The sequence below is a fragment of the Cryptotermes secundus genome, unplaced genomic scaffold (genome assembly GCF_002891405.2).
Source record: "Cryptotermes secundus unplaced genomic scaffold, Csec_1.0 scaffold79, whole genome shotgun sequence".
NCBI lineage: Eukaryota > Metazoa > Arthropoda > Insecta > Blattodea > Kalotermitidae > Cryptotermes > Cryptotermes secundus.
In genome coordinates, this window is record NW_019741974.1 from 3,597,974 (window position 1) to 3,610,926 (window position 12,953).

Here is a 12,953-nt window from a genome sequence, read left to right on the forward strand (position 1 = left end):
CCGATGCTGGTCTGGGCGTGGCAAAGAGAGAAATAATAAGCCGGAGAGAATAAGAATGGCTTGTCAGATCTTGGGGCACTGGCTGATGCATTGCGTGTGGATGATAAAGCATCTGGGTGTTTTCTATATGAACGTTACTGTGGCTGTTCTCATTCCATCTCTGTAGTAAAGCGTAAATAATGCATGTGTTTACGGAATGTTAAATCTTAAAATTAACTTAGTGTGGGGTGGAGTCCAACTGGTTCCACTCGGCACGGCGGCCACTGATTGGCCTATTGTACCTGCCCCGGGTGATTATGATGATGGATAATTTGGTGGGATGAAGACTGGCAGGGGAAACCGAAGTACTCGGAGAAAACTCGCCCCAGCCCCACTTCGTCCACCACAAATCCAACTTGACCAGACCCCGGGATCGAACCCGGGCCTCCGTGGTGGAAAGCCAGCGACTAACCGCTTGAGCTATGGCGCGGGATTTTTCGGAACCTTACCCTGTAGAAGTTAGCATGACAAAATGATATTGATTAATAACGTAATTTGTATGTAGCTACTATGTTATCCTCAGAGTTATAGTTTTGAAATATTCTAGATAAAAGTACAGCTTCCATAAAAATGAAGGCTTGAATTCGTCTTAGGCCAGCGCTGATAATTTAGAGTATTTTTTTTTTATTTCCGTCTGTAGTCAAGCGACATTTCGAAGCAACCGTTCCAAATAAATCGCTTACATTCTGGAAATTTTCATCCAGCCACAGTTTCAAATACCCAAATAACAAACCGAATGATCAGGAATTCGATTTCAACTAGAGATCTTCTTGTAATTTCTAATTATATTTTTATGTGTAAGGATAGGAACACACACAGCGACATCGGTCGTACGACTTCCTAACATTCATGTCGCATCAAGTAGTAGAATATAAAGTGTAGTTTTAGCTTTCATACGCGAGGACATGCGACATCTACCGTACGGTAGTCGGAGAGCAAAGAAATGTATTTGGTCGGTCTAGTCTGAAAAGGAGGTCGTACGGCAAAAAAAAAATCGTACGACATTTTCCGTACGACCGATGTCGCTGTGTATGTTCCTACCTTATGGGTGATTTATAAGACGGTTTCTGGGTTGAATGATTGGGTTTATTGACATCTTATGCACAGTACTCGTGACTACAGGCAATACAGTACTATCACTATTCTACACACTTTCAATTTCACCGTTACACACGCACTAGGATTCTCAGTCTTCACTAGTCGTGTCCTGGGACAGATTTATCACAGTCTCACTGTCACTTCAAATCACACATGAAGTTTACTTCTCAAAACCTTACTCCTTTTTGCCATTATTCTGCAACCGCCAACTCAATTCAATTCCCAGCTCAGCTCTCGGTAGGCTGACGTCTCGAACTCCACTCTATTCTCGACTCGACTACCGTTCTGTACTCTGACAAACACTTCCTTATAACCAGTTTGCACAGACCACGCAACAAACACAGCCTTTATTGTTAAGGAGATGTGTTTACTGATCCGTTGCCTAGCAATGGGTGTTCTATTTTTGCCCACGTTGGCTCGCGCGGAAATGTGTTTACCGAGTCGTTGCCTAGCAATGTGTATACACGTCATAATATTTTTTTTTTTGTATTTGTATTAAACGTTTTTTTGCTTTAAAAGCTACATTCATTCATGAATGGAAGTGTGTTGCACCAGAGGTCCGTTCGAAAGCTTTTTCATAAATAACACATAATCACTAACATTTCATTCCGTTTGAGCCTAACGTTTCTCCTTTTCGAAGAGATGGAGAGCAAATGACTCGAATCTGTATGTTACTGTAGGAAAAACTTTACTCCTACAAAGCATATACAATTTACATTCTCTCTCTCTGGAAGACCTGTCCTGGAAACTTGCGTGTTTAGACAGATTCAGAGTCGGACTGGTGTAAACTCGGGAGTAAAGGAGGAAATTAATATTGCTACGAATAACACGACTTCATACTCAAAATACTGAATAGGAATTGAGATTTTGTAACTCAGTGGCACAAAACTTATCATGTTTCTTCTTTCTACATTTTTGTGTAATTGTTTAGTCTGACTCAATATCTGGCAAGGTGATGTGTACCTATCGAATAGGCAGCCCACCCTACCGAAGAATGTGACGGGTTTTCCATTATCCAGGCTTCGCTGTTACTTTCTATCACAGTATCTCCGATATTTCTTACAAGCACATGAAATGTAAGGAAATAAAGGCTTCTAAGAGACACGAATAAAAAATTATCTTGTTTTATTGGCTGTCTACTTTCTGTTGTAGAATTTTTCATTGGAAAATAATGTTTCAGAACTTTAAAAATAGCTTGTATTTTCATGTTGTATCTCGTACATGGAACACTATCATCTCCTCCCTCAATACTTTATACGTATTATTATTTATTATTTGTTTATTACTCGTATTATTCTGTCACGAAATTTGAACCGCACATCTTGAGTACACTAAATACGTAATACAAATTTATATACACGGTATGCAGTGTACTGTTATGTACACAGTAGCCGTTGTGCAGACATTTGTGCTCTGTGATGTGAGTGATTGTTTGTTTAGACTTTGCTTTTCCTTGCATTGAACACATACAGGTTCTTGGGCTCCCACACATGTCTTCTTGTCGCCTTTTTCTGTTGTTAGTGGGGTGGGACTAAGTCCCTTGTACTGCGGCCACTTCTGTCCTATTGTACCAGCCCCAGATGATAGGTGAAGGTGATTGTGGAGCATTTGGTGGAATGAAGACTGGCAGGGGAAACCGAAGTACTCCGAGAAAACCTGCCCCAGCGCCAATTTGTCCACCAGAAATCCCACTTCACCAGACCCGGGATCGAACCCGGGCCGCCGCGGTTGGAAGCCAGCGACTAACCGCTTGAGCTATGGCGCGACCTTCTTGCGGCCTTCATAACAGGTTTCTTTCCCATGCTTACAATGAAGATATACGAATATTATTTTAAGGGACCCGATGTATCTGTTACTAGGGAAAAGAATGATGAAGAAAGCAACGTAGAAATCCATGAAACTACATCACATTTTCCCTCATTAGACTCTCTTCAAGACGGTTGAACCAAAAATGAAACGGAAGCTTTATGTCAGTAGTTTATAGATATAATCCAAATAGTAATTATTGTTTAATCCTAAACCTAAAATAAATAAATATATTTATTATTAAAATTAATGGGGCACGCGGTAGCGTAGTTGGTTGAGGGGCTATGCTACAAGCCGGAAGGTCGCGGGTTCAAGTCCCGATGAGGTAANATAGCTTTACTTTTTTACTTTTACTTATTAAAATTAACAAAACTAAGGTCTTATTAAAGCTGTGAATTGGCTATAGTTTTTATAGAGTATTAGATGCAGTGACCTGTGGCTGCTCAAAATGTGCCTTACTCGTTTTCTTGGGTCTGTAAATGTAATGTAATCATGCATTTAGGGAGGGTGGGCATGTTTATGTGTGGACAGGCGCGGGACATCTTACACAACTTAACCGTAATAACAATAACTAATCTACAAAGTAAATGTATCCTTAGTTTTATTAATTTTAATAATATATTAATTTATTCTCAAATTATGAATAATAATAATAATAGTAATAATAATCACAACTTGGATTCAACCTATGTTGTGCTTATATAAATTTTCCTCTTCATCCCTGGTACAACAACCTTAGAATATGTAAAAAAGGTGGAAATATATCGATAATTTAGAAAATATGTGATTAATGGGAATCCAATTAATATAATATACTTTGATGTCTCTCTACATTGATTTCATATAGCAGAATATTTGGAAATTTATTCCTATTAAAATAATGAGGAAAGTGTGGACCTAAATCCAAGCCAATAAAAACAAAATTAATAATGTTTCCAAGTTTTCCTTTCCTGCAACGAATAACTGCCCAATTCGCACTCCCCCGCTGTCGTTATTAGCCTTCAAGTTAAGGAGCGTTAAGTGCCTCGTTTGACGCCGTCCCTTACATTCTGTTTCCCGGGCGCAAATTATATGATGATTATAATCTTACTCACATGTAGTTTCATGGCGATGTCTCTTGGTGCGATTTGGCTGACTGCAGCTCTGTTGCTAGAGACAGACGTAAAGACACCTGTGCTTATATACGTCACGTTCACTTACACACGCTCTCAGACCTTGTCTGTTGCTCCCTCAGTCATTTTTCATTTATCCTTCTTCCGCCTATTCTTTTCTTTTTCACTAAGTATTTCAGCCCGTTCTATTATTTAACAGCCTCACTATACAGCTGTAATGGTTTTATGCCATAAAACAAAATCATAGTTCTAATTTCTATATACGAAGTCCTGAATCACGAAGTCGGATGAATACGGAGCAGTAAAGCTGTCAAAACATCATCAGAAGAGGAAGGGTTTTGTCCAGTTACGTAATAGCTAGCGCCTTAGACAACTTTTACTCAAGCTTGTTCGTACTATGTACGTTTTTTTATTCAGTGTGAACAGTCCCATACCGACAGACAAGCTTACAAGACAAAAGTAACAAGCAATATATTGGCATAGTCTTAACTGGAAATCCTCCGGGCGTTCTCGTCAAGTTGCGTAACTGTGGAAAATGACTATCGTTGTGCTCTACCTTAATATTTTTTTCCTTGGCACTACAGCCCCAGTGGGCCTAGGCCTACCTCCATGAACTTCTCCGTTCACTTCGGTTTACTAGATCTACACATTCGGTAGGACTCCTTGGGCGGGTGATCAGCTCGTCGCAAGGCCTCTACCTGTACACAAACACAGAAAAACAAGACAATTTGTGTCATTTTAATAATAACAACAGCAGTGTACACAGTGTAAGATTTGAGGCTTTCACGGCGGTGACTATGAAGAAAGCAGTCTTCTGGGATTTGGGACCGTGTATGTGTGGTGTTAACCGACGTTTCGGAGGAACGTATCGCCTCCATATCAGTCTGCTTTTACCGGTTCTCATGGTCTCTTTGCTTGCAGATTTCTTATATATTTTTCTTCTACCCTGAAGATGGAGGCAATACGTTCCTCCGAAACGTCGGTTAACACAACATATACACGGTGCCAAATCCCAGAAGACTGCTTTCTTCAGTGTGCACAGTACTTACTTACTTACTTACATACTCATGGAGCTGAGTCCTTCTTGAGAAACCCCCAATTTTGCAGCTACTCAAGAACTTCCCAGCATTTTATGGAACCCGAATGTTCATTACTGTGTTCACAAGAGCCCTCCACTGGTCCCTATTCCGAGCAAGATCGATCCAGTCCATTCCATCCCATCTCTCTAACATCAATTTTAATGTTGCCTAGCCATCTACGCCTTGGTCTTCCACGTGGTCTCTTTCCATCTGACTTTCCCAACAATATCATACATGCATTCCTTTCCTCCCGCATTCGTACTACGTGCCCTGCCCACCTCATCCTCCTTGACTTGATCATTCTAATTATACTTGGAGAAGAGTACAAGTTATGAAGGTCTTCATTGTGCAATTTTCTCTAACCTCCTGTCACTTCATCCCTCTTCGTTCCAAATATTCTCCTCAACACCCTGTTCTCAAACACCCTCAGTCTATGTTCCTCTCTTAATGTCAGAGTCCAGTTTTCACACCCATACAGAACCACAGGCAAAATTATAGTTTTGCATGTTGGAATTGTAAGACATGGTGACTTGTATTCGGTCGTCCCGAAGTTTTAAGAGAGTTAGTTCGGTTCATTTGAGAGTGGGAAGAAAAGGGAATCCAGTGTCTGGGGGTATAACCGGCCTCCTTGTTCCTGAAGGATATAAATGCGGGGAAGTTGGGGGAGTCTCGAGCCTGATACAGTAAAATGTGGTCACGAGTCCCGCGGGACTCGGACCTGAGAATGACTACAATGGAAAGGACCAGCAGCAATTGTAAACGACAGACCCATCCTCTAATCAGAGAGGATGTTACATAAGGACTATCAGTTCTTCTCAGAACTTCTTTCTTTTTTAGAAATTACGTTTTAATATTACTTCTACATATTTGCCACATTTTAGTACAACGAATACTTAACATATATTTTACTGCGTATTAAAACTGAGTAGAAAGTACGGAAATGCAGTTATACTGTAAGGAATTTTCCTTACAGTATAACTGCATTTTAAAAATATAGCAATTCCATTTGAAATTGATACTTATATAAAGTTAGGCACCGGTAGGTCTAGTGTGTGCTCTGCCCAAGCTTTGGGCAATTCATTTAAACACATCAAGAAATAATATTTTTAACGTGGGTGCATTCTCACCGTCCTTTCACCTATTACAAGATGAGGTGTGTAGGTAAGTGTTATCCATTAATTAACCGCACTTTCGTATTCCTTTCGTTAATGAGACATGTCTGTATTCAACAGTTTCAAAATGTTCAGTACATTCAAGATTTAATACGGTAGCGGCAAAGCAGAAGAAGAAAGGAAACATATTGTAACGTGTTCGGATGGCATGTATTTTCCTACAGACCTCTTTCTGAAACTTATTTTGAAGTACTGAAATTATCCCTTGACAGAGCTAATCCATGACACCTACCTTATTGTAAACTCGTAAAATTTGTTGTGTGAAATGCTATTCAAGAGCAGACCTATAGACATGAAATAGAAGCATCAATTATTTTATATTTATTCATAATTACATTACATTATGTCTTCTTGCCTTTCTTTTAAGGTCACAATGAGGTACGCTCTACAGAGTGTAAATAAATATATGTTACATAGCTCTGTGATAGGTAAATGGGTTCAATGTGATCATACGTAGTATTTTGTTAATATATCAATGCCGGGAAACTCTTTGTTTGAACGCTAGCCTCTCTGAAATGTGAAAGAGGACGCCCTTACCTCTTACCTCTGCGGCTTACGGGTGATATTTACGTAAAATTTCTCCAAGAGACCTTACGCAAGCTGCTGGAAGTGGTGCCTTTGGAAGCTCATCGTGAAATGTGGTTCCAGCATGATGGCGCCCCAGCACACTGCACTAATGTCTGCGAGCATTTGGTTAAAAACTTTGGCAACAGACAGATTGGACGTGGAGGCCCAATAAACTGGCCCCTCGCTGCCCTGACTTGACTTCATTGGATTTCTTTCTCTGGGGATACATAACAAAAAGCCTGGTCTAGGAGACCCCAGTGGAGACACGACATGAACTTGTGGCAAGAATTGCAGTAGCAGCTGGAGCTATCCGGGAAATGCCGGGAATCTTCCAAAGAGTTCAGCATAACATAAGCAGGCGGTGCAGAACATGCAATGAAGACGACTGCCGCCATTTTGAGCCACTTTTATAATGTACTAACATTAATTTATTATGTATACTTTCTACATATTTCGATCCAGCTGGATCATCATCAGTAAAATTTCGTGAAATGTACTAATCGTTACTGGGTTGTATTTCTAATGTGGATCCACATTTGTGATCTTTGATAATATACATTTCATTACAATTCGTAAGTTTCGTTATATATTTGTATATTACTCATAAAAAGTAAAACATTATAACTCAGTTAAAATTTAGGTGTTAATTTTCTTTTTCAACTGGATCGAAACATGTAGCAAATATACATAATAAACTAAGTTGAAGTAACATTGGTTCACTTATTACGAATTTATTGTGTACACGATCTTATAATAATAGTATATAGTAATACACAACAGGGCCAGTCACGGTAGCCGAGCGGTCTACGCCATGTACTGTCTTCGATCGCTTGGAAACCGGGATCGTGTGTTCGAATCCCACTCAGGGCATGGATGTTTAGTTTGTGTGTGTGCGTTTTTCTGTGTGTGTGTACAGGTATAGGCCTTGCGACAAGCTGATCACCCGCCGAAGGAGTCCTATCGAATGTGTAAGATCTAGAAAAACTGAAGTGAACGGAGAAGTTCATTGAGGTAGGCCTAGGCCCACTGGGGCTGCAGAGCCGAGGAAAAAAATACACAACAGTATGCTAATAATAAAGATAGTCCTTACATGTACTCTGCTGCTGTGAGATCTGTCTGTACTGCAGAAGCCGTCACTCCAGAGCTTGTATCTTGAATTCCGGTGACTATCATAACTCCCAACCGTCAAATTGATGCAATTTATTCAAGGCTCAGGGTTGATGGTGGGATAAATGAGAAGGATCGACAACTGATAATTAGTCGTAGTGGTGCAAGGATTTCGGACGCCCACTCTCGGCTTTCATATTGTTCCGTGAAGGAAATTAATACATAACAGTGAACATGTATACATTTTCTGGAAAACACGTTTATTATAAATAAATTCAACATCTTCATTTGTAACGAATCTCGACCCTGTTAAAGTTGAAACTGCGTAATATACGCAGGTATTGTTAGGAGCATGAATCCAGCGAAGACTTGGGGCATTTTTGTTTTGTCGTTACACAAATTATAGCCACTTTCTTCCTTCAAATAAATCTGATAAGAACATTACAGTAGTCCACTGTACGGTTTTGTTCGACAGTAGTTGATTAGGTTTAAGTTCTATATGTTGCATTGCCCATGCATTGAATGAGACGCACAGCTGCTGTGAACATTAATGACCTGTGATTTAAGTGAATCTGTCCTTAATTTCTTACAGTGAAGTTTTCAAATATTAGGGCTCCGAAATTCGAATCTCTAGACTATCATGGTAATGAAAAAAAAAAAAAAAAATAAATTTTTAAAGCGAAATTGAACCCTTAAATATAGGAACTTTATTTTTGAGAGGCTGATATTATCTCTCTATGAGGATTGACAGAGGTTATGTTATTGAATCCATAAATTTCAAGCAGGAACTTGTACTTCAATGCTGTTTCAGCTGTGAATACATAAACTCCATGATATTTGCTGTGATCAATGAAAAATGAGAAGATAAGTGATTAGATTTGTCTGAAACGTTTATATGCTGTATCATCTGTCGAGGTCTTGTATGGAATGAAATGGGCGATGACAAGTGAAAAATGAGAATGGTTATGACCGATTTTATTGTAAGGAAAACTTTGATGTTCCAAACGGAATCTGTCCAAACGCAGGCTGTCTGCTCTATATCCTACAAGTCTGACAGAGTGACTTCTACCTTGGCGTCGTTTGCTAACAGATGTAAACGAAACATGAAGATTGACGAGGTATGAAACGATTTGTCTTAAGCAGACAAATATGGCGCTTGTTCACAGAATTGTACTAGTATTTGTGTCAACAGCTGTTGACCCTCTGGTAACTGTATCCGTGACTTTCTGGTTCATGCCCATGAATCAAATAACCGCTGCCCACCAAACCTGCATAGATATCTCCCTTGTGAGCCCCAGAATTGTCCAACTCATGATTGCTGATACTAGCAGACTGAGTTTCGTAGTAACTTCCTTGTTGGTACTCAGGAACATAGTGGTTGCTTTCGAGAACAGCATGTTGATAAGTGGGTTGAGGGAGCGCAAAGTTTCCGTAACTGGTTTCAGGCACTATCGCTTTGTACGTTTCAGGGATGTTGTAATACTTCGCATCATGTGACTGAACTGGAATTTCATAATTATTTTCAGGAATTTTGATGTTATCAGTTCCAGCGGCACTCTCTTCATAATATCTTGCTTTGTAAGCTTCTGGTTTATGGGTTACTTGATACTCAGGGTGCTGCTTGATAATTAAGGGGACTTGCTCAATGACAGGTTGAGGTACATGATGAGGTACCAATTTAGGAACAGGAACTTCTACCGGGACCTTTACAGGTACCTCAACTGGGACCTTCACGTGATATGGGACATGTTTCACGACAAGATACGGCTCCTTCTTCTCAACTGTGACGTGGAAAGGTTTTGGAACGGGGACAGGAAAAGGTTTGTGTACAACGACGGGCACCGGGACTTTCACAGGATAGGGCACGTGTTTGACGTACTCTACAGGATATGGGAGTGGCACAGAGAAGTGCGTGTGCACGACCTTCTCGGTCACAATGGGCCTGTGGTGGGCCACTTCCGTCTTAAGGCCTGCCTGACCGCCTCCTTCATCACCACCCTGCTCTAACGGTCCCAGATGTCCTTCTTCTCCTAGAGCACCGCGTTTTTCCGGCTTCGAGTCGGTTTCCTTCTGTGATTCCCTCTCCGTCTGCAGCTCCTTGCCTGGGGGTTTAGGTAGGGACTTGGACTTGACTTCAGTTTTCTTCACCAACTTCTCCTCTGCCGCAGTCAATGCGAGGCTCAGGATGAAGAGCAGAACACACATCTGTAAGAATGAGAATGTTTTATTTTGATGAAATAAATTGACATTTAAAAAGTTATCCCTGTGCTTAAATAAATAAGGCACCACTCCATAAATATGTATGTGAGATTGGAGATATTGCTTTATCATTTACGACTCAGGCACCAGATGGAGGCGAATAGTCTGTTTCGGGCTCCAGCTTCTTTACCCCGGGGAAAGAACCTCCCGGTACCAATTCGATGAGAGGCTGTATGAGCCCGAGTGCCGGTCTAGAAGAAACTGAGACAGCAAACACTTGTGATGTCAGCTTTCGTAACTCGACTCAGTATAACTGTGAGCGTTATGTATTCTACTCAATAATTTGTTAATGCAGATGATATATGATATTGATGAGCAATTCCACAGAACAGAGCATGAACATGATATGCCTCGCCTTTCATGTATCCCAAGGTTTAAATCGGTGTCCACGTAACCCCACGACTTATCCCTGTTCTTAGGCATATAAATCTAATCAACATTCTCATGTCTCATTTTTTAACATCCGTTTTAATATTATATCCGACCTACGACGACGTTTCAGTAGTGATTACTTCGCTTAAAGTTTCAGGCGACATTTTGTGCGCATACACTGGTCCCATGTCTCCTACATGCCTCGTCCGTCTCGCCCTTACGACGTAATTTCGTGACCAGATTAAAGGTTGTTAAAGCTCCTCACTGTTGAACCTTCTCCAAACTTCCGTTAGTTCCCCCCCCCTTCTTGGATCCAGATATTATCTGAGTACCTTGTTCTCAGTAAGCTTTACATGTAGCATGCACTTCCCTGAGGATGGGAGACCAAGTTTTATAAAAACGACTCATAGGTTTAGGAGCAATTTCACCCATATGTCTTTATATAGGAAATCAGAACACAAATTTCTCAGTCACATAGACTACATAGTGTATAAAAGAAGAGTGATTGTGAATTATACGTATATATTGAGAATAATAAGTAGCAGTAAGGTTTCACGTGTTATAAAAAGTCTTTGAGAGAAAATACAAAGCAACAAACACCTAAGTTATTAGAACCAAGCCTTGAGCCTCTCAAATGCGAAACATGATTTCTAAACTCTGAAGGTCGACCCTGGGGACAAGGAATGGGTTCCATCATTTTGAAAGATTTCAGTTCCTCGTTACGCTACATTCAACAAGCAAAAGAAAGTTGATGTTTCCAAATTAGACGCAAGAAATTATTTCAGATTATAAAATTTACTTCATAATTGGTTATATCAAACAATGTGATTGGGTCTGCAGCACTCCGGTTTTGTATTGAGGAGGTTCCTTTTTCGATTGTCGGCCGGGAAGATGATTTCTTTGGGAAGACTGCGTTCTTCTGGGTTGTAACACCGTATAAGTAGGCAAGGGTTGTTCCGAACTCTACAGTGTTACAAACCAGAAAAACATGCTCTTCACTGATGCTGCTGTTATTACCTCAAACCCAAAAATTGTCTAAGGCCATTTGTGGTTTTACTGACCCCACATTACAAATGATGCGGGGGTGCTTTAAAGGAGATATTGGCTGCTTTCATTTAAGTAATTTGTTTTGTCTCAACGCATCACACAAAATACTTACACCATTAAACGCCATATAATCTTCACATCTTAGAAGCCGTCGATAAGTAAAAGAAGAAACTTAAAAAAGGATAAATTATTTAATATCATTTTAATAATTAATAATTATCTTCGTCTAATTTCAAGACGGCCGGTCACGGTAGCCGAGCGGTCTAAGAAACGCACTGTCTTCGATCGCTCGTAAGCCGGAATCGTGGGTTCAAATCCCACTCAGGGCAAGGATGTTTGTGTTTTTCTGTGTTTGTGTACAGGTAGAGGCCTTGCGGCTAGCTGATCACCCGCCTAATGAGTCCTACCGAATGTCTAAGATCTAGTAAACCGAAGTGAAACGGAGAGTTTCATGAAGGTAGGCTAAGGCCCAAATTGGGGCTGTAGCGACAAAAGAAAAAATCAAGACGTGCGCACTATGATCCGTTCTCACTCAGGTTTAATGTTGGTGTAACCTATTACTTAGTCCTGAAATGGGGGATCAGTCCATCGCTCAGCCTCTGCATAGCACGACAGTACAATTCAGATGAAATATCTGAAGCAAGGACATGCCCTGAGCGAAATTTGTTCTTGCCATTGGGCTTCATGGGGGGGGAAACCTTTTTTGAGAAACGTATTTTCTCTCAGACAGTCGATTATTTGTACATTTTTCAGTACCGTGTTTACAAGAGCTCACCATTTATGTTAGTGAGCAGACAGGCCGCACCATAGCTCAGGCATTTGGTCAAGTGGGATTTGTGGTGGACAAAGTGGCGCTGGGGCAGGTTTTCTCCGAGTACTTCGGTTTCCCCTGCCAATCTTCATTCCACCAGTTGCGCCACAATCACCCTCACCTATCACCTGGGGCTGGTACAATAGGCCAGAAGTAGCCGCAGTACAAGGGACTTCCCACCCCACTAGCAATAACAAAAAAGAATAGTAAGCAGACAGCAGGTGTGACTGTGTTTAAAGATATATTAAAATTGGTCAGAGCTGATTTGGCTTAACAGAGCTATGCTGAGGTGTATGAAGTTTAAACTTAAAATAAAACTGAGCCAATCATAAATTCATAGTATATGTTATAGTTTAAATATGTCGGTAGTCAGTCACAGGACAAACGTTTCCATTCCTAAATACAGTGAAATCAGTCGTTGTTGATAAAACTGGGGATTTTGCCGAAGTCTACGCGACCCAAGGATATAAGGCATTCAATTGCC

The 12,953-nt window shown here is 40.5% G+C and overlaps 3 protein-coding genes across 6 annotated transcripts in view; 1 reads left to right on the forward strand and 2 right to left on the reverse strand.

The window, feature by feature from the left end:
* The window catches only part of LOC111872812 (proline-rich protein 4), a 34,478-nt gene extending 30,399 nt beyond the window's left edge, over positions 1–4,079 (reverse strand). The window contains exon 1 of the mRNA XM_023867000.2: positions 4,038–4,079. Within this exon, the coding sequence (XP_023722768.2) occupies positions 4,038–4,049 (12 nt within the window). The 5' untranslated portion in view covers positions 4,050–4,079. The remainder of the gene's footprint in view (positions 1–4,037) is intronic.
* The window catches only part of LOC111872784 (mitochondrial ribonuclease P catalytic subunit), a 516,563-nt gene that overhangs the window by 376,597 nt on the left and 127,013 nt on the right, over positions 1–12,953 (forward strand). The gene's annotated exons all lie outside the window — the stretch shown is intronic.
* On the reverse strand, positions 9,166–10,185 carry LOC117282972 (titin-like). Its single transcript, XM_033754843.1, has one exon. The coding sequence runs from the start codon at positions 10,183–10,185 to the stop codon at positions 9,166–9,168; it is 1,020 nt and encodes a 339-aa protein (XP_033610734.1).